Source organism: Littorina saxatilis, linkage group LG10, assembly GCF_037325665.1.
Source record: "Littorina saxatilis isolate snail1 linkage group LG10, US_GU_Lsax_2.0, whole genome shotgun sequence".
NCBI classification, from domain to species: Eukaryota; Metazoa; Mollusca; class Gastropoda; order Littorinimorpha; family Littorinidae; genus Littorina; species Littorina saxatilis.
Window position 1 is genome coordinate 9,296,638 of NC_090254.1, and position 20,017 is coordinate 9,316,654.

The 20,017-nt window shown below is 39.4% G+C and overlaps 1 protein-coding gene and 1 long non-coding RNA gene across 2 annotated transcripts in view; both read left to right on the forward strand.

Annotated features, from left to right (window-relative positions):
• The window catches only part of LOC138978123 (uncharacterized), a 255,844-nt gene that overhangs the window by 187,280 nt on the left and 48,547 nt on the right, over nucleotides 1-20,017 (forward strand). The window lies entirely within an intron of this gene.
• On the forward strand, nucleotides 1,477-16,156 carry LOC138978114 (transmembrane protein 222-like). The gene is made up of 6 exons (XM_070350752.1): nucleotides 1,477-1,709; nucleotides 6,383-6,467; nucleotides 6,800-6,831; nucleotides 7,249-7,342; nucleotides 12,216-12,346; nucleotides 12,835-16,156. The coding sequence occupies exons 1-6, from the start codon at nucleotides 1,552-1,554 to the stop codon at nucleotides 12,917-12,919; spliced, it is 585 nt and encodes a 194-aa protein (XP_070206853.1). The 5' UTR covers nucleotides 1,477-1,551; the 3' UTR covers nucleotides 12,920-16,156.

Below are 20,017 nucleotides of genomic sequence, written 5' to 3' on the forward strand. Positions count from 1 at the left end.
ACACGCAAGCACAAGACCAAGTGCGCACGGAAAAGATCCTGTAATCCATGTCAGAGTTCGGTGGGTTATAGAAACACGAAAATACCCAGCATGCTTCCTCCGAAAGAGGCGAATGGCTGCCTAAATGGCGGGGTAAAAACGGTCATACACGTACAAATCCACTCGTGCAAAAACACGAGTGTACGTGGGAGTTTCAGCTCACGAACGCAGAAGAAGAAGAAGAAGAAGAAGAAGTTTTTGCTAGACTAATCATTATTACATTTAGGTTGTGTATCTTGTTTGTTCACTCTAAAGATCTATAGATCGAGGTTCCAGTTAATGTTGGCTTTTGTCAATTGTACCTGTCTTTTTGTTACACCCCCGGTATAGGGGTGTGTATAGGTTTCGCTCGATGTGTTTGTTTGGGTGTTTGTGTGTTTGTTTGTGTGTTTGTGTGTTTGTGTTCGCATATAGATCTCAAGAATGAACGGACCGATCGTCACCAAACTTGGTGAACAGGTTCTATACATTCCTGAGACGCCGGTCCTTACAAAAATTGGGACCAGTCAAACACACGGTTAGGGAGTTATTGGTGGATTAAAATTATACAAGGACTTATACAGGGACATCTTCATGGTCAAAGGGAAATAACCATTCTCACTCAGTCACTGCCACCAACTGAGAAGGTTATTTCCCTTTGACGGGGGTGTTTTTCCTACCTCATAGGAATTTCTTGTTTGTTTATGTTTTTGCTTGTGTCTTCCGAGCGAACTTCTGGACAATTTGTCGGCTAAGTTTATTAGCTGTTGTATAAGTGTTCGTCTGTCTGTCCACTGGGTCGAAGATCATTGACCGCGTAACGTTTTGTTTTGTTATAATTAAACGTTCCAATAATATACCTTTTTGGGTTTTTTTATTCTGTATTTTTTGGAACGTTAGGAGTCTATTTGTTTCTGAATTTCAGTAAATCAACAAAGTACAATTTCTGATAAAATAGTTACACTTTAAACCAAAATACATACAACTCTGCAGATGATCCTGGCGAATACACGGCGGTGTTCTGAAATAACTCTGTCAGAGTTATTTTTGACCGCGGAATAGTTATGCCCCATCGAAAAAATGAGCTAAACACTATGATACGGGGCCGCTAATAAATGAAAAAAGTGATCATTCCGTCACAGTAAATGTATGAGTGTGTGTATTGTATGAAAAGGCTTAGCATGAAGACTAATAAATTTCAGTACTGATTTAAATTCTGCCAGCTCGGCCGCTGAAAAGTAGTGGCTGATGTTTACCAGCCGCCATGTCAGAAGGCAAACTCGAAGACTAAAACTGCCTGGTCACAAAGCCAGCTGTGTACTGCTTGGGAAACGCGCTACATCAGGGCCATAGATATCCCTTGACGTCAATACACATCTATGATCAGGGCACACCGAAGCGCATCCCAGGTAGGCAACGCACACGATGATTTCATTTCCCAAGGGACGTAAAGGGAGATCACCCTGACATTATCGCTGACGACAAATGGCCGCCAGCCGCTAACAACAACAACAGCAACGGCACCAAAACCGAATGGCTAACAGTACCAACAACGACAAAACGTTAGATAAGGACCAGCACGTATCGGTAGCTATGGGGAGTCAACTGCCATTGTTCGATGGAGGTCGCATTGACCCGAGCAAGGACCGATTTCCTCACTGCATTGTATGGATCCCGATTCCGTGTTTGACGTAAGCATGAGTGATTGACATTTCAGGTAGTTTTGATTTGCATTTGTGTTCCCTATGCTGCATCCACCAGGAGTGTGACAGGGCTCTGATACGCGCTGAAAAAATCTATCATACGTGCACAGAATGAAGTCAGGGTAGGAGCTGATGTCCTCGGAAACATGGATACCCTTTTTTATATTTAGTCAAGTTTTGACTAAATATTTTAACATCGAGGGGGAATCGAAACGAGGGTCGTGGTGTATGTGCGTATGTGTGTGTGTGCGTGCGTGTGTGTGTGTGTGTGTGTAGAGCGATTCAGACTAAACTACTGGACCGATCTTTATGAAATTTGACATGAGAGTTCCTGGGTATGAAATCCCCGAACGTTTTTTTCATTTTTTGGATAAATGTCTTTGATGACGTCATATCCGGCTTTTCGTGAAAGTTGAGGCGGCACTGTCACGCCCTCAGTTTTCAACCAAATTGGTTGAAATTTTGGTCAAGTACTCTTCAACGAAGCCCGGGGTTCGGTATTGCATTTCAGCTTGGTGGCTTAAAAATTAATTAATGACTTTGGTCATTAAAAATCTGAAAATTGTAAAAAAAAAAAAAAATTTATAAAACGATCCAAATTTACGTTTATCTTATTCTCCATCATTTGCTGATTCCAAAAACATATAAATATGTTATATTCGGATTAAAAACAAGCTCTGAAAATTAAATATATAAAAATTATTATCAAATTTTTTTTTTCGAAATGAATTTAAAAGCACTTTCATCTTATTCCTTGTCGGTTCCTGATTCCAAAAATATATACATATGATATGTTTGGATTAAAAACACGCTCAGAAAGTTAAAACAAAGAGAGGTACAGAAAAGCGTGCTATCCTTCTTAGCGCAACGAATACCCCGCTCTTCTTGTCAATTCCACGTGCACTGCCTTTGCCACGGGCGGTGGAGTGACGATGCTACGAGTATACGGTCTTGCTGCGTTGCGTTGCGTTCAGTTTCATTCTGTGAGTTCGACAGCTACTTGACTAAATATTGTATTTTCGCCTTACGCGACTTGTTTCAGTTTCTGGTACCTTTCAGTTTCACTTCAGTGTCAATGGTGCAGTACTCTTTGATTAACAGTAACACGGGGCCTATTTCCTGCTCCAGTACAGATTTGTATTCATACTCCCCAACAACAAAAAAGCTAAGGAAAGAAGACGAAGCATCTATTAATATGGAAGGAAGCCTAAATGAGGATAGTACGTTGGCCTGTACAGGGATTGCCTCAGTATATGTAGAGGTTACATGCCGAGTCTCAGTGATTATCAAAAATAATGGTCGAAGTTAGCGGATCATGAAAAATGCGAGCTTTAGCGAGCTTTTTCATGACCGCGAACTGAGACCATTATTTTTGATAATCACTGAGACGAGGTGTGTAACCTCTTTATTCCTCCTTTCTTCAGTTATTCAAAGAAAAGAGGAGGTTTTTTGCGAAAGTTTGATCGAATCCTATTCACTCAACCAGTCAACCTGCGCAGGCGATCGATTAATGCGCGGTTGTATAGTTCCGTGCAAATCATTCCATTCTGTTAACACTTCTTGTCAGTTTTCCTATTTTGGACTAAAATCAAGTACACAGATATGCTGTTATTCTGCTGTGGCGGCAAAGGCAGATATTGTGTGTTCTGTATATGTTTTGGTATCGGTTAGGATAATGTTCTTTCGTCAAATGGGACTAGCAGACGAACTTTTGCACCCGTGTTCCAACGTTAAAAACTGTATGAAGTTAAGTTTTCTGGGGAAAATAGTGTATGAAACCGCTTTATGTTGTTTAAATTGATGAGATGTGTGCATTTGGTTGCGTGTGATCTGTTTATTAAATGAAATATTGTTGAAAACTGACCGTCGGATTGCAGTCTGTTGTCGAAGAAACTGAGTGAAAAGAAGGGGAACTACTCTTGTCGCTAGACAAAGTATGAGTTACTTGCCTTGGGAATTTGCTTGTGATGAACGTCTGATCTAGATTCAGAAAACAACCGAACTCATGGATTTTATATGGAGATTCATGTGTTCAGGCCTGTAGTTGTTAATTTAAATGCGGTATGTTTGTATTGTTTGCTCCAGAGATGTATACTTCGTACATTAGAGCGTTCGGAACTTTTCAGTCGCAAAAAGTAGTACCGAAACAGAACAGCTTCTCAACCCATTGCACTATCGAGGATTCAGGCTGTTGCTGGGTCGTTATTTGTTTGGTTGCTGGGTCATTATCGAAAAATAACTACCCCTACAAGTTTACAGAGGCAAAGAAGCAGAGGGGGGAATAAATATATATACTCGAAGACGAAGAAGGACTATGCAGGTGTACATGTATCACTATCAGTATACGGCAGGGTTTCATTTACTAGTGCGCCTTGCGTCAGTGGCGCATAGCATCTCAAAATGTCCCATTGGAATTCCCTTCAATGCGTCAAAGGGCGCACTGAGATTACGTACCACTGCGCCACCCATGCACACTTTTCACAGGAGTACAGTGTTCGGAAAGACCTAAGCAAAAACGCGCGCCAAGCCGAGCAATTTGCCAGTTTGTGAAACGCGCTGTGATTGGATTTTAAACTGTAATTCATTAGTATTTAACCAATCTTGCGAACTATCTGGGCGTTGACCTCTGTGGAAACTGTCGACACAAGCGATATCGATCAAAACACAGACCCACGTAAAAAAGCTATGCCTCCACACACAAAAAGTAAAGTTACTTCCAGGTCAAGGAAATATATCCTTTCAACTGCCTCGCCCATCAACCGCAGGTGATGTTCGCATTGAAACAACAGAAGAAGATGGCATCGAGAGCGACAAAAGTGTCCAACAACTTGCTTCTAATTCTATTCTCTCTCTCTCTCTCTGTCTCTCTGTCTCTCTCTCTCTCTCTGTCTCTCTCTCTCTCTCTCTCTCTCTCTCTCTCTCTGTCTCTGTCTCTCTCATTCTCACACACACACACACACACACACATACACATACACACACACACACACACACACTAACCTAATACACTGGCACATTCACATATCATAATTATTCATATGGCACCAAATAGAACTATTATTTCGACAAAAGCATTTTCGGACCGCCTAGCCTGCTTTGTGCTTTTTGCCTTCGACTAAGTAATGTTCCATTACAATTTGGTTGACAAATGTTAACAAATGTCCCATGGTCTTTTCTTCCAGGCTAAACCCTGATCCAGTATGAATATGACCAAACTCCAGAGATTTTAAACAAAGCCAACATCTTACCTATTAATAACCTATTGCGGCAATAATCTGTCAAAACGGGTAATGTTAGTTATTAGTATACAGATTGAAATTTCTCTCAAAAATATGGAACTACATGTAATAAATAAATGAAACTAAGCTGTCAACCAGTCAGATTTAGCTAATTATTTGGTGTAACGTGCTTATCTTTAAATGTTTGTTACTCTTGTAAGTTGTATCCTTATGTTTTGTGTTAATTTCTTCATAGCTGTTCCAACTTAATTGGTGATCTAACCTTCCTTGGTTTCAAGTCATTACAGTTTATGGTACGTAACATCAGTTAATTGTCAACCTCAGTACACATGAGGCAAATGCACCTCTAGAAAGCAACCGTGCACCTTCCCATTAGGCCAAAAAAAATAATAGGTGTGGTTACGGTAACATAGCCAAAAAAAATAGGGTAGGAAGGTAGGCAATCACTTTTTTTTTTTTAAACTTTTTTTCTAATGTGTACAAATTAAACCTACTTGACAGGGAAATAAGTGTGCGACTCGGGCGCTTTCGCTTTCATTGCGTTTTCTGCACTCGTTTACTTGTTTTTTTTTGTATTTTTGTGACAAATGTAATAAAAAGTTATAGGGTCGGCCCCCAAAAATAGGGTAGGTCGGGTTACCGTAACCACACCTATTTTTTTTTTAGGCCTTAGGACCACCCTAAGGGACCACCTTCAAGGTTTCCTAATTGGCCTAATTAATTTATAGCGATCTGCTTCCCATGCACTCCCTGGAGCGGTCAGAAAATGGGTAATAAAATCATTGTCTACATGTATTGAAAAGTGGCACTGCAGATCTATACTCTCTAATGCACATTGTATATTCCTGCTTTCTACTGAATCTTTTCCATTCGTAAACCCGACTGAATCTTTTGATAAAAATGTTGATTTTTGTTCCCAAAAAGTCCAAAAACAAAGACAGTCTGCCAACGTTCCAAAATTCGGGATAAAAAAAATCTCTCTTTCTCTCTCTTTCTCTCTCTCTCTCTCTCTCTCTCTCTCTCTCTCTCTCTCTCTCTCTCTCTCTCTCTCTCTCTCTCTCTCTCTCTGTGTCCTTGGACCTGCCATGTTCTATTTACCTATGGAACATTCTTTCGACGCTAACGTCATTTCCCTTTCTACGTCATTCATTTCGTCATTCGGTCATATAATCACTGCCTCGCTTGTGTCTTCTCCCAAAGTGGCTGCACCTTTAGGGTGCTATAGTCTTGTTTTGTTTAATTGATATTTGGTTTTTTTGTGCACTTAAAAGACTGTTGGGTTGAAATATCTGTGACTGAAACGTATAGTTTTGTCAATTACAAACGTTCCAACATCTTACCTTTCTTATTCTTGTTCCAGTTAACATTAACATGTTTTGTATACCAGTACTGATGGTCTAAGTCTTTTACGTATCTGTGCAGCTGGCTCTTCCCTATCATCGGCCACATGGGCATTGCTCTGACATCAGGGGTCATCCGCGATTTTGCTGGACCCTACTATGTGTCTGTGAGTATGGTATAACTAAAGCGACTTTGTTTCAAGCCTTAACATATTTTCACCAGATTCACAACCAGAGAGTTAAGACCTTCATTTAGTCATGCAGTTTGCTCCATAATTATATGCGTAAAACAGCAATGACGCAAAATGAACACAGGTAAAATGAAAATTGATATTGCTTTATGTGCTATCGTGTCAAAAGATTTTGATTCCATTGAAACAGGATAGAGAACTAACCACTGTTACTGTAAGCTGCAATCAAATAAAATGTGAATTAATTGAATTTTAATGAATTTTTTTCATGTTTATTTGACAGTTTTTTGTTTTTTTCTTTTTTTCAGGAAGATGACATGGCTTTTGGACAACCCACAAAGTAAATTCTTTGTTAATTTTAATTAAGTGTCTGAAAATAATGGTTTGCCCAGATCTTGATGAGTCAGCTGAAATCACATACATGCATGGACCGGTCACAAAATAATTCTTTTGTGAACTAATCTACGTCAGGGAAAAGTGGCACTGTTGCTGTTAGTTTCATCAATTTAATTTTAACTATTGCTTTATTTTGACTTCTTTCAGTTGTTGTGAATTTAAGTGCTGTTTAACTACGATTTTGCAAAATAATTCAATGTGACTGAACCATTTTATTCAGTAATTCTACCCAAAAAATGACTTTTGCTTTTTCTGTTGTTTTGAAATTGTACCATTTTTACATTTGGTCAAGTTTTGACTAAATGTTTTAACGTTGTTTATTCTGTTTGACAACATTTCTCTTTTCATCTCTGATTGACAGATACTGGCAGTTGGACATCTCACAGCTGAAGGGGGGAAAAGACACCTGGGACAAAGCAGTGCACGATGCTTCAGAAGAATACAAGGGCCACATGGTAAGTGTGCACAATCTATTATACTTCTTCTTCTTCTTCTTTGTTCATGGGCTTAGACTCCCACGTTCACTCATGTTTTTTGCACGAGTGGAATTTTACGTGTATGACCGTTTTTACCCCGCCATTTAGGCAGCCATGCGCCGATTTCGGGGGAGGCATGCTGGGTATTTTCGTGTTTCTATAACCCACCGAACTCTGACATGGATTACAGGATCTTTTCCGTGCGCACTTGGTCTTGTGCTTGCATGTACACACAAAGGGGGTTAAGTCACTAGCTGGTCTGCACATAAGTTGACCTGGGAAATCAGAAAAATCTCCACTCTTAACCCACCAGGCGGCAGCGACCGGGATTCGAACTCACGACCTCCCGATTAGGAGGCCGACGTCTTACCACCACGCCACTGCGCCCGTCATCTATTATACTGAAGTGTGTGGTGATATAATACCAGGGGTCGCACTGACTTTGTGTGATTTGCATCGGTTGATGTTGAACAATACTTAAATTTTGGGCAGGCAACATGGCTAAAATGCATGCGGCTCCTGAAAAAAAGCAATATTTGCACAAAATGTTGCAAGCAGCGCAACCATGCAGTGCGTGACAGAGAAATTGTCTGTGCACTTGACAGAAATACTACAGATAAGCTATCAGGAGTCTGAATAGATGAGTTGTTACTGATCATTCAGATTCACACTGAGTATCATTTATTGCAAAACTTGACCTATTTCATCTATGACATTTTACAATCACCAACAAATCAGTTTAATGAATGAGGAACATTAGCAAAGATGGCACTATGCGAATTGGGGTGAAAGTATAGTTTTAGGCTAGGTTTGATGCCTGCTGTGTGGAATTAAAATAGGTCTTGCTTTTGTGTCAGTTCTGAGTATTCGGGAGCATTCCTAAAGTGTTTTTAAGACGGTGGCTGGAAGAGGAAGTTTTATAAACTTTCAGGGGAACTAACCCTGTCCCTTAGGATTCTGTCTTTGATTATGTTTGTAACAGTTGTTCCCCTTACTTGATGCCATTTCTAACAAAGTATAAGAAGGTTTTGACTGTTCTTCTTTTTGGCTCACGTAAACATAGCCTATGCGATGCTAAACTTTGTCTGTCTGTGCGTGTGTATGTGTGTGTGTGTGTGTGTGTGAATGTATGTGTGTGATAGAAACTTTAACATTTGACTAAACACCGAAATACTAATTTTATCTGGTTATTATCCAAGCAACAGCTTCAAAATATTGAAGCAATGATCAACATTTCGTCGGCACGTATGTAGTTAAAGTGTGTATCCAAAGAAAACGGGTGGTGGGGGGTTTTGGGGGGGGGGTAAAAACAGCTGACTGGTTTGTGTCGTGTGTGGTATGTAGACCAGGTCAGGGGTCAGGGTTAGGTCAGATCGTGTGAAGGATTGTGGTACAGATACAGTTCTCACCGAGCTGCAGTTCGCCGATTCGGAGAAGACGACTCATGATTTCACATTGTTCGGTTTCGTAGCTCCAGAAAAATAGATAAAGAAGATACCAAAGGAGATTTCTTACAGAAAAATAGATAAAGAAGATACCAAAGGAGATTTCCTGCAGGTTAATCTGCACAGCGTGTTTCCAGTGTCTGCGCGAGGAAGCGCTGTCGAAAGCGCAGTGTCGATCTGGCCATCTGGCAGTCGTGTCCCCGTAAGTACTAACAAGTCGCGTAAGGCGAAAATACAATATTTAGTCAAGTAGCTGTCGAACTCACAGAATGAAACTGAACGCAATGCCATTTTTCAGCAAGACCGTATACTCGTAGCATCGTCAGTCCACCGCTCATGGCAAAGGCAGTGAAATTGACAAGAAGAGCGGGGTAGTAGTTGCGCTAAGAAGGATAGCACGCGTTTCTGTACCTCTCTTTGTTTTAACTTTCTGAGCGTGTTTTTAATCCAAACATATCATATCTATATGTTTTTGGAATCAGGAACCGACAAGGAATAAGATGAAAGTGTTTTTAAATTGATTTGGACAATTTAATTTTGATAATAATGTTTATATATTTAATTTTCAGAGCTTGTTTTTAATCCGAATATAACATATTTATATGTTTTTGGAATCAGCAAATGATGGAGAATAAGATAAACGTAAATTTGGATCGTTTTATAAATTTTTATTTTTTTTTACAATTTTCAGATTTTTAATGACCAAAGTCATTAATTAATTTTTAAGCCACCAAGCTGAAATGCAATACCGAAGTCCGGGCTTCGTCGAAAATTACTTGACCAAAATTTCAACCACTTTGGTTGAAAAATGAGGGCGTTACAGTGCCGCCTCAACTTTCACGAAAAGCCGGATATGACGTCATCAAAGACATTTATCAAAAAAATGAAAAAAACGTTCGGGGATTTCATACCCAGGAACTCTCATGTCAAATTTCATAAAGATCGGTCCAGTAGTTTAGTCTGAATCGCTCTACACACACACACACACACGCACAGACAGACACACATACACCACGACCCTCGTTACGATTCCCCCTCGATGTTAAAATATTTAGTCAAAACTTGACTAAATATAAAAAGTAGGCTACAGACAGACAGATCTAGATCTAGTGTCTCGCACTCTTGCACCGTATCACTTATGCTTACTGTTTCTTTCTTTCTTTATTTGGTGTTTAACGTCGTTTTCAACCGTTCAAGGTTATATCGCGACGGTATGCTTACTGTGTGTGTGTATGTGTGACGGAGTGATTGAGTGTGTGTAATACTGTTTGTCGATTTTTTACGTGAGCCGTGAAGGCTTCGCCTCTTGTTTGTTCATGGGCTGAAACTCCCACGATCTTAAATTATGTGTATGACCGTTTTTAACCCGCCATTCAGGCAGCCATACCGTTACGCCGCTTTTGGGGGAAGCATGCTGGGTATTTTCACCCACAACCAATCAACCTTTGACATGGATTACAGGATCTTTTCCGTGCGCACTTGGTCTTGTGCTTGCGTGTACACACGAAGGGAGATAATTAGGCACTAGCAGGTCTGCACATAAGTTGACCTGAGAGATTGGAAAAAATTCTCCATCATTAGCCCCCCTGGTGCAGCCAGGATTCAAACCTCATGAAACCTGCAACTTTCTGCATGGGAGCCATTGCGCTCGTCTTGATTATGTTTAACTAATATATAACTCAGCGTAACTGAACTGTTGTCAGATTTTATGTTATTATTTTGTTTTCCTTACAATACTCTTTTTTTCTTTTTACATTTAGACAAGTTTTGACTAAATGTTTTAACATAGAGGGGGAATCGTGACGAGGGTTGTAGTGTATGTGTGTCTGTCTGTGTGTGTGTGTGTGTGTGTCTGTGTGTGTGTGTAGAGCGATTCAGAGTAAACTACTTGACCGATCTTTATGAAATTTTACATGAGAGTTCCTGGGTATGATATCCCCGGACGGTTTTTGATTCACAGGTCTATGTACTCACCCGAGTCGTCCGTCCGTCCATCCGGACGTCCGTCCGTCCGTCCGGAAAACTTTAACGTTGGATATTTCTTGGACACTATTCAGTCTATCAGTACCAAATTTGGCAAGATGGTGTATGATGACAAGGCCCCAAAAAACATACATAGCATCTTGACCTTGCTTCAAGGTCAAGGTCGCAGGGGCCATAAATGTTGCCTAAAAAACAGCTATTTTTCACATTTTTCCCATTTTCTCTGAAGTTTTTCAGATTGAATACCTCACCTATATATGATATATAGGGCAAAGTAAGCCCCATCTTTTGATACCAGTTTGGTTTACCTTGCTTCAAGGTCAAGGTCACAGGAGCTCTTCAAAGTTGGATTGTATACATATTTTGAAGTGACCTTGACCCTGAACTATGGAAGATAACTGTTTCAAACTTAAAATTATGTGGGGCACATGTTATGCTTTCATCATGAGACACATTTGGTCACATATGATCAAGGTCAAGGTCACTTTGACCCTTATGAAATGTGACCAAAATAAGGTAGTGAACCACTAAAAGTGACCATATCTCATGGTAGAAAGAGCCAATAAGCACCATTGTACTTCGTATGTCTTGAATTAACAGCTTTGTGACCTTGGATGACCTTGACCTTGGGTCACATGTATTTTGGTAGGAAAAATGTGTAAAGCAGTTCTTAGTGTATGATGTCATTGCTAGGTTTAGTTATTTGACCTTGACAAAGGTCAAGGTCATGTAAAGATGACGTCATATCCGGCTTTTTGTAAAAGTTGAGGCGGCACTGTCACACCCTCATTTTTCAATCAAATTGATTGAAATTTTTGTAAAGCAATCTTCGACGAAGGCCGGACTTCGGTATTGCATTTCAGCTTGGTGGTTTAAAAATTAATTCATGACTTTGGTCATTAAAAATCTGAAAATTGTAATAAAAATTTTTTATATATAAAACGATCCAAATTTACGTTCATCTTATTCTCCATCATTTGCTGATTCCAAAAACATATAAATATGTTATATTTGGATTAAAAACAATCTCTGAAAATTAAAAATTTTAAAATTATGATCAAAATTAAATTTCTGAAATCGATTTAAAAACAATTTTATCTTATTCCTTGTCGGTTCCTGATTCCAAAAACATATAGATATGATGTGTTTGGATTAAAAACACGCTTAGAAAGTTAAAACGAAGAGAGGCACAGAAAAGCGTGCTATGCAGCACAGCGAAACCACTACCGCGTTAAACAGGTTCGTCTGTTTCACTCCGTTTTGCACAAGCGGCTGACTACAGTCATTGTGAAAAAATGCAGTGCGTTCAGTTTCATTCTGTGAGTTCCACAGCTTGACTAAATGTAGTAATTTCGCCTTACGCGACTTGTTTCTTTTTCTTTTTACAAGCATAGATCAACATCTCTGATCCTTTACATGTGCAGCATAACCTGTGCTGTGACAACTGCCATTCCCATGTGGCTCTGGCGCTCAACTTAATGAACTATAGAGGCAGTCAGAACTGGAACATGGTCAAGCTGGCTCTACTTATGCTCCTCCACAGCCGATATGTCAGGTTGGATATTTTTGTGAAAGTATATTCACATATTTTCTTTGAGGAATCTTAAGTACTTTGTATATGTGACAGCCCACAAGAAAACCAAGTACATGTTTTTTTGTAATTTGTTGACAAAGAGAGCTTTTAAAGTCATGAACTAGAACAGAGGATGCTGCACAATCACACTCATTGTATCTTTCTAAGTTTGCAAGTTTCAAGCTTTTGAATCATGAGCATAGGTAAAACACCCAGGTTGTGGGAATTCAACTCAAAACATACATCTTTTTTCAAATACTGTGCGCATGAATACCCACACACACACACACACACACACACACACACACACACACACACACACACACACACACACTGTACACACACACAAACACACACATATATATATATATTCAAGAAGACATACTTCAAGTCTGTTTGAGCTGGTTTTACTTGTTTGTTTTTTATTTTAGCAAAATGTTCATCTCTGTGAAATGTTGTGTGTTGTGCAGCACGTGTGCCGCAATAAAGACCTGGTTACCCTTCATCATCTGTGCTGGCACCATAACGGCCGTTGTGCTTGCAACACAACTGTGAACTGACTGTCACTGTTCTTTCAACTTCCATCAACAACACCAGTGTGCAAGCCTCGAAATCCTGTTTTCAACATTTCACTTCATATTCTACAGTTTTTTCAGCAAGTGCAAATTGACATTTTTCAACCTTTCCATGATGAACAAATAATACATTCGCATTGCTCATCTTTAGATGCTTTAAAGGGCGCAGTGGCGAGGTGGTAAGACGTCGGCCTCCTAATCAGGAGGTCGTGAGTTCGAATCCCAGTCGCTGCCGCCTGGTGGGTTAAGAGTGGAGATTTTTCCGATCTCCCAGGTCAACTTATGTGCAGACCTGCTAGTGACTTAACCCCCTTCGTGTGCACACGCAAGCACAAGACCAAGCGCGCACGGAAAAGATCCTGTAATCAATGTCAGAGTTCGGTGGGTTACGGAAACACGAAAATACCCAGCATGCCTACTCAACGAAAGCGCGCTGACTATGCTCTCAGAGTATAGTGTGGGGAACCCAAATGGGCAAACGAGCTCACACGTAACCAGAAAAATTCTGGAACGCTGAAGAAGATGCTTTAAAAATGGATGGGGTTGTGATCTGTGTCAGTGAAAAAAAGACATTTGACTCTTGAGGGGTTGGTGATCTGCTTCATTGAGATACATTAAAACAAATACTCTTGCTCACGTTGAATTCCGTTTATGTTTTGTCAGAAATGTACGTGTTGTACACTCTCTCGGTGGGTTTATTTTTTTAATCTTTGAAATAAAAATTAACATAACAGTTGCCTGTGTGCAGGTGGTGACTGTGAAATGTCAACATCAATGCATTAAAGGGTGGGGGTGGATGATTGGCGGAATTAAGAAGTGACATGTGTGAGTATGAGAGAGATGGAGTGACTTTGGGTTCATAATATACATATTACTGTAATTATCAGTGATGTTTTGCTGTGCAAGTCAAACATTGTTGCAGGTTCTATGCTATTTCTATACTGAGCTGGTCCTCATGTTCTAACTTTTTATATTTTCATTATTATCGTGTACACTACATTGGGGTGTGCACGTTAAAGATCCCACGATTGACAAAAGGGTCTTTCCTGGCAAAATTGTATAGGCATAGATAAAAATGTCCATCAAATACCCGTGGGACTTGGAATAAAGTAAAAAAATTCCATCTCACACGGCATTAAGTCTCAGGAAACATGAATACACGCATGCAGGAAAAATAAAAAATATGGGTAGCGCCGTATGTATGGCAGCTCGCTTTCCCCGGGGAGAAAGCAGCCCGAATTTCCATGAGGGTAACCTCACTGGACTGTAAATCTTATCCAATCCATCCAATCCAATCCATTAAAAGGCACACTCTTTCTTGTGAAAACAGTTCAATTTGATGGGTAAACAATGAAAAGATTGCATCATTGTGTTTGTATTGTTACATTTAAGTGAAGTTCCTTATCTAGAGTTTCACTTTGTTTTATTTCTAATTTGCAGATATAATGGTTGTTTTTCTGTGATACATACAATTGTTAAACTTCGAAGGCATGTTTGAATCTTCCTTCATTTAGAGGAAAAATAAGTTCATTGAAGATTGTCCCTCTTGACGTTTTATTACATTTGGGGTTTAGTACTCTGCTTTATGTAGCCTCCTTGTCATATATATGAGCCAGCCCATGTCCATAGGACATATTTAATTATGGTTGGTAAAATTAGTTGATGATTGGTTTTTGAATGATTGGTTTTTGACCTTCAACATCCAAGAAATTGGATCCGGTCCCCCACGGGAAGAAGAAGAAGAATGGGAAGAAGTGCGAGTTCCTATTTTTGTGAACTTGAGGGTTGCTGTTTTTATGGTAATGAAAATTATTATAAGTTTTCTGCTTCTGTCTCCAGCTCTACCGTATTTGACGGATTACAAGACGCACCGTTTTATAAGCCGCACCCCCAACTTTTAACCAAAAAATTGGGACGAGCCACGTATAGGCCGCGTCACTATATTAGCCGCCGTCGAAAAAATTATAATCAGATCGTGTCAATCAATCAAAACAACCAGGCAAACGAAAGTACGGTATTTGGCGAAATCGGCTCCGAGAATAAACAAGTGAAACAAAGAAGAAAAGTGAAAAAGTTTGAAGAAAAATATCACACACACAATTTGTAACCAACACACACATGTAGTCCCGCCCGGAATAAGCTTTTTTGGGATGATTTACGACTTTTGCGCACATTTCGAGCAGACGAAAACACAACATGGCGGCTCTCGCTCCCCCAACTATCGCGAGACACAAAAAACCGAAATCTCGCGCGCGTGAGATCCTGATACATCCGGTGTTTCTCTGTACGCTATCTTGTCACGACGACTTGTTGACAAACGAAGATTCGCAAAAGAAAGAGAAAAGCGCCGAGTCTTGAGTAGAGAGCTAATAAAGTACCGGTAATCGCTAATCGAGCGAAATGAAAATCCGCGGCGACTTCCATTAGCCTTTAGGTGAATGCTATTCAAGTTTAGGTAACGTTTTAGCCGCATCTTTTTATAAGCCGCAATGCGATTTGTTTTGAAAAAAAGTCGCGGCTTGTTGTCCGTCAAATACGGTACATTTATTTGTAAGTTGACATTTTTCAAGCCCAGTGAGTGCTTTTAGAGCTGTATGATGGGCTGGGAATGGGGAAATGAATACAACTGAAAGTGAGAATCACTTTGAAGGATAGAAGAGTTTGAAGAGACAAAGGAAGGTTCACAGTTGACTTCTCAGAAATTATGATGCGAGCATTGTGTAAGCCATATATATGAGACTGTGCCAAAAGGTCAGGTGTCATGTCTACTGTCCCGAATGACACACGATTGCTGACATTTCACCATTGCCAACAGAATAAACAAATAAGAAATAGGTAGAAAATGAATGTGAAAACTGACTTTAATTGTTGATCAGTATTTTCTATACCACTAACAAATAATCTACTTGCACATAGCTGTTTGGCAAATGTATGTTGCATGGGACACACTGACATGAAAGTGGAAGATGTTTTTCCCTCTAGAGAAACTACATATCAAGTTACACTTTTTGTGCTCTTCCATTCCAGTTGGCAATCAATTGTTAACGCATGTTATTAGAAAAAATAGAACGAAAACAGATTAGATAGAATGAAAAATGTACTGGTGATGTCATTTGGGACATACTGACATGAAAACGTCACCTTTTGGCACAGTCTCATTTACATTTTTATCAATTGTTATTTGGTTAATTGGTGTTCAGTAAACACCTTTTTTGAATGATGGGGTCAAGTCTTTGAAATCATATGTGTGAGTGTGAGTGAGTGTGTGTGTGTGTGTGTGTGTGTGTGTGTGTGTGTGTGTGTGTGTGTGTGTGTGTGTGTGTGTTTTCATAGAGACACTGGTTCCTGCAATATGAGGCCCCTCCAATGAGAGGAAACTTGCAAAAAAAGAACACCTGTTATCTTTTTGTCATCTTGACCAAAATCTACCTGTCATGACAGGCCACCTGCAATGTAGGAACACAGTTTGCTGGTTCCCAGGGCGTCCTTTCATCACAGGTACCACTGTACCAAAGTACAATGTACCACTTAAATGAAAAGCACATATTCATGGATGCATACATATGGTCAACAATTAATGCTAAAAGGAAAAGTTGTGATAATTAGATAAGCACTTTTGTGGGTAAGAGTGATGGAAGAGAATGTAGTAGACATTAAGTGCCTAAAGCTGTGAACAATCAGCAAAATATGGGCTGAAAAACAATCTAACTATTTTTATGAAGTAAAAATACCTGTACAATCATGATCGACACTCTAAACTAAATATGAACTTCTGTGTTGTGTTTGGAAACAAAAACAATGAAAATCAAGCAACAAACACAGAAATATGCACACATGTGATAAATATTTAGCATGCTGAACATAACAATTATGACAAATCCGGTCCGAGTCATAACAGTTTCATTAATTTTCAAACCTCAGAATTAAAAGTCCCAGTTTGAACACGTACCCCAAGTCAAAGCCAAAACAACTTTTTCAAAGAAACGACTGTTTATTGTCAGCTTAAGGTTTTTGTATTACACTTGATTAGTCTTCATAACAACAGCTTATGGTGAGGATTGGAGAGTACAGTGGAACCCACCCTTTTGAGACCTCAACAAATCTAAGAAAATCGGGTCTTAAAATTTAAACAAGTCGCGTAAGGCGAAAATACAATATTTAGTCAAGTAGCTGCCATTTTTCAGCAAGACCGTATACTCGTAGCATCGTCAGTCCACCGCTCATGGCAAAGGCAGTGAAATTGACAAGAAGAGCGGGGTAGTAGTTGCGCTAAGAAGGATAGCACGCTTTTCTGTACCTCTCTTTGTTTTAACTTTCTGAGCGTGTTTTGAATCCAAACATATCATATCTATATGTTTTTGGAATCAGGAACCGACAAGGAATAAGATGAAAGTGTTTTTAAATTGATTTGGACAATTTAATTTTGATAATAATTTTTATATATTTAATTTTCAGAGCTTGTTTTTAATCCGAATATAACATATTTATATGTTTTTGGAATCAGCAAATGATGGAGAATAAGATAAACGTAAATTTGGATCGTTTTATAAATTTTTATTTTTTTTTACAATTTTCCGATTTTTAATGACCAAAGTCATTAATTAATTTTTAAGCCACCAAGCTGAAATGCAATACCGAACCCCGGGCTTCGTCGAAGATTACTTGACCAAAATTTCAACCAATTTGGTTGAAAAATGAGGGCGTGACAGTGCCGCCTCAACTTTCACGAAAAGCCGGATATGACGTCATCAAAGACATTTATCAAAAAAATGAAAAAAACGTTCGGGGATTTCATACCCAGGAACTCTCATGTCAAATTTCATAAAGATCGGTCCAGTAGTTTGGTCTGAATCGCTCTACACGCACGCACGCACACACACACACACACACATACACACACACATACACCACGACCCTCGTTTCGATTCCCCCTCGATGTTAAAATATTTAGTCAAAACTTGACTAAATATAATAACAAGTCGCGTAAGGCGAAAATACAATATTTAGTCAAGTAGCTGCCATTTTTCAGCAAGACCGTATAATCGTAGCATCGTCAGTCCACCGCTCATGGCAAAGGCAGTGAAATTGACAAGAAGAGCGGGGTAGTAGTTGCGCTAAGAAGGATAGCACGCTTTTCTGTACCTCTCTTTGTTTTAACTTTCTGAGCGTGTTTTTAATCCAAACATATCATATCTATATGTTTTTGGGATCAGGAACCGACAAGGAATAAGATGAAAGTGTTTTTAAATTGATTTGGACAATTTAATTTTGATAATAATTTTTATATATTTAATTTTCAGAGCTTGTTTTTAATCCGAATATAACATATTTATATGTTTTTGGAATCAGCAAATGATGGAGAATAAGATAAACGTAAATTTGGATCGTTTTATAAATTTTTATTTTTTTTTACAATTTTCAGATTTTTAATGACCAAAGTCATTAATTAATTTTTAAGCCACCAAGCTGAAATGCAATACCGAACCCCGGGCTTCGTCGAAGATTACTTGACCAAAGTTTCAACCAATTTGGGTGAAAAATGAGGGCGTGACAGTGCCGCCTCAACTTTCACGAAAAGCCGGATATGACGTCATCAAAGACATTTATCAAAAAAATGAAAAAAACGTTCGGGGATTTCATACCCAGGAACTCTCATGTCAAATTTCATAAAGATCGGTCCAGTAGTTTAGTCTGAATCGCTCTACACACACACACAGACACACGCACGCACACACGCACACACGCACGCACATACACCACGACCCTCGTTTCGATTCCCCCTCGATGTTAAAATATTTAGTCAAAACTTGACTAAATATAAAAAGGACGGCCCCCCCGCGGGTTTGGGGGAAGAATTTACCCGATGCTCCCCAGCATGTCGTAAGAGGCGACTAACGGATTCTGTTTTTCTTTTTACTCTTGTTAAGTGTTTCTTGTATGGAATATAGTCAATGTTTGTAAAGATTTTAGTCAAGCAGTATGTAAGAAATGTTAAGTCCTTTGTACTGGAAACTTGCATTCTCCCAGTAAGGTCATATATTGTACTAAGTTGCAAGCCCCTGGAGCAATTTTTTGATTAGTGCTTTTGTGAACAAGAAACAATTGACAAGTGGCTCTATCCCATCTTCCCCCTTTCCCCGCCGCGATATAACCTTCGTGGTTGAAAATGACGTTAAAACACCAAATAAAGAAAGAAAGAAAGAAAAAGGACGGAATCTTGAAATGGGGGTAAATTTACAGAGGTTATGAACAGAAAGTCTGAGAAAACAGGGTCTTAAAAGGGAGGGAGTTTTACATTGGGGGGGGGGGGGGGGGGGGGGGTTCCACTGTAACAGCTAAAGTTGACTTCTCAAGCCTGCAAGTACTCAGTTAAAAGCAAGAATTGTAGACGCTCAGTCAGTCTTACTGTGACACACGGGTTATGTTATATTCAGCCTATGGAATGCTGTGATTGTGATGCATGAGAAAAGCGATTGACCTGGATTTATAGTCCATGGTATACAATTTTTGACCTCAAACTCTCGAGAATTCTTTCAGATTGACATAAATATCCAGAAAATAGACTGCCAGCTGGTTACTACTGTACAGCAAAAGTTAAAAGTCTGGAGGCTATTCACAGGGCCACGTACAGTGGTATAGTTTCCTAAAGTACATTTAACTGCTGATAAATTATTTGCCAAAGGCAAAGGTAACAAGTGGAGTGAGGGTGACCTATATATATTCATTACTGCTACAGTGGAACCCCCCCCCCCCCCTTGTGGGACCCCCACCCACTCACACCCCAGTCCCTAAGATAAACACAGGCATGGGAATTGTCCCCCGAAAAGGCAAATTTCCGCCGATTATTTTTTTTGTTCCGCCGAAAAAGCAAAAGTGTCCGCCGAAAAAATAAATGGGGGAGGCAAAAATGGTTCTAAAAACTGAATTTAATGGCAAACTTAGAGCTCAGATGACACCAAATTGCTCAATTTGGGTTCTTTGGAGAATTTTTTTCGGGGAAGCATGCCGTCGACTTTGATATTACTTACACATTTTCAGCCTTTTTTACTTTTTCCAATTCCCATGCCTGATAACAGTC

Coding starts and splice junctions, on each gene's coding strand:
- LOC138978114 (XM_070350752.1), top strand. CDS start 1,552: ATGGCTAACAGTACCAACAACGACAAAACGTTAGATAAGGACCAGCAC. Junction 6,468..6,799: donor CTGGACCCTACTATGTGTCT/GTGAGTATGGTA, acceptor TCTTTTTTTCAG/GAAGATGACATGGCTTTTGG. Junction 6,832..7,248: donor GCTTTTGGACAACCCACAAA/GTAAATTCTTTG, acceptor TCTGATTGACAG/ATACTGGCAGTTGGACATCT.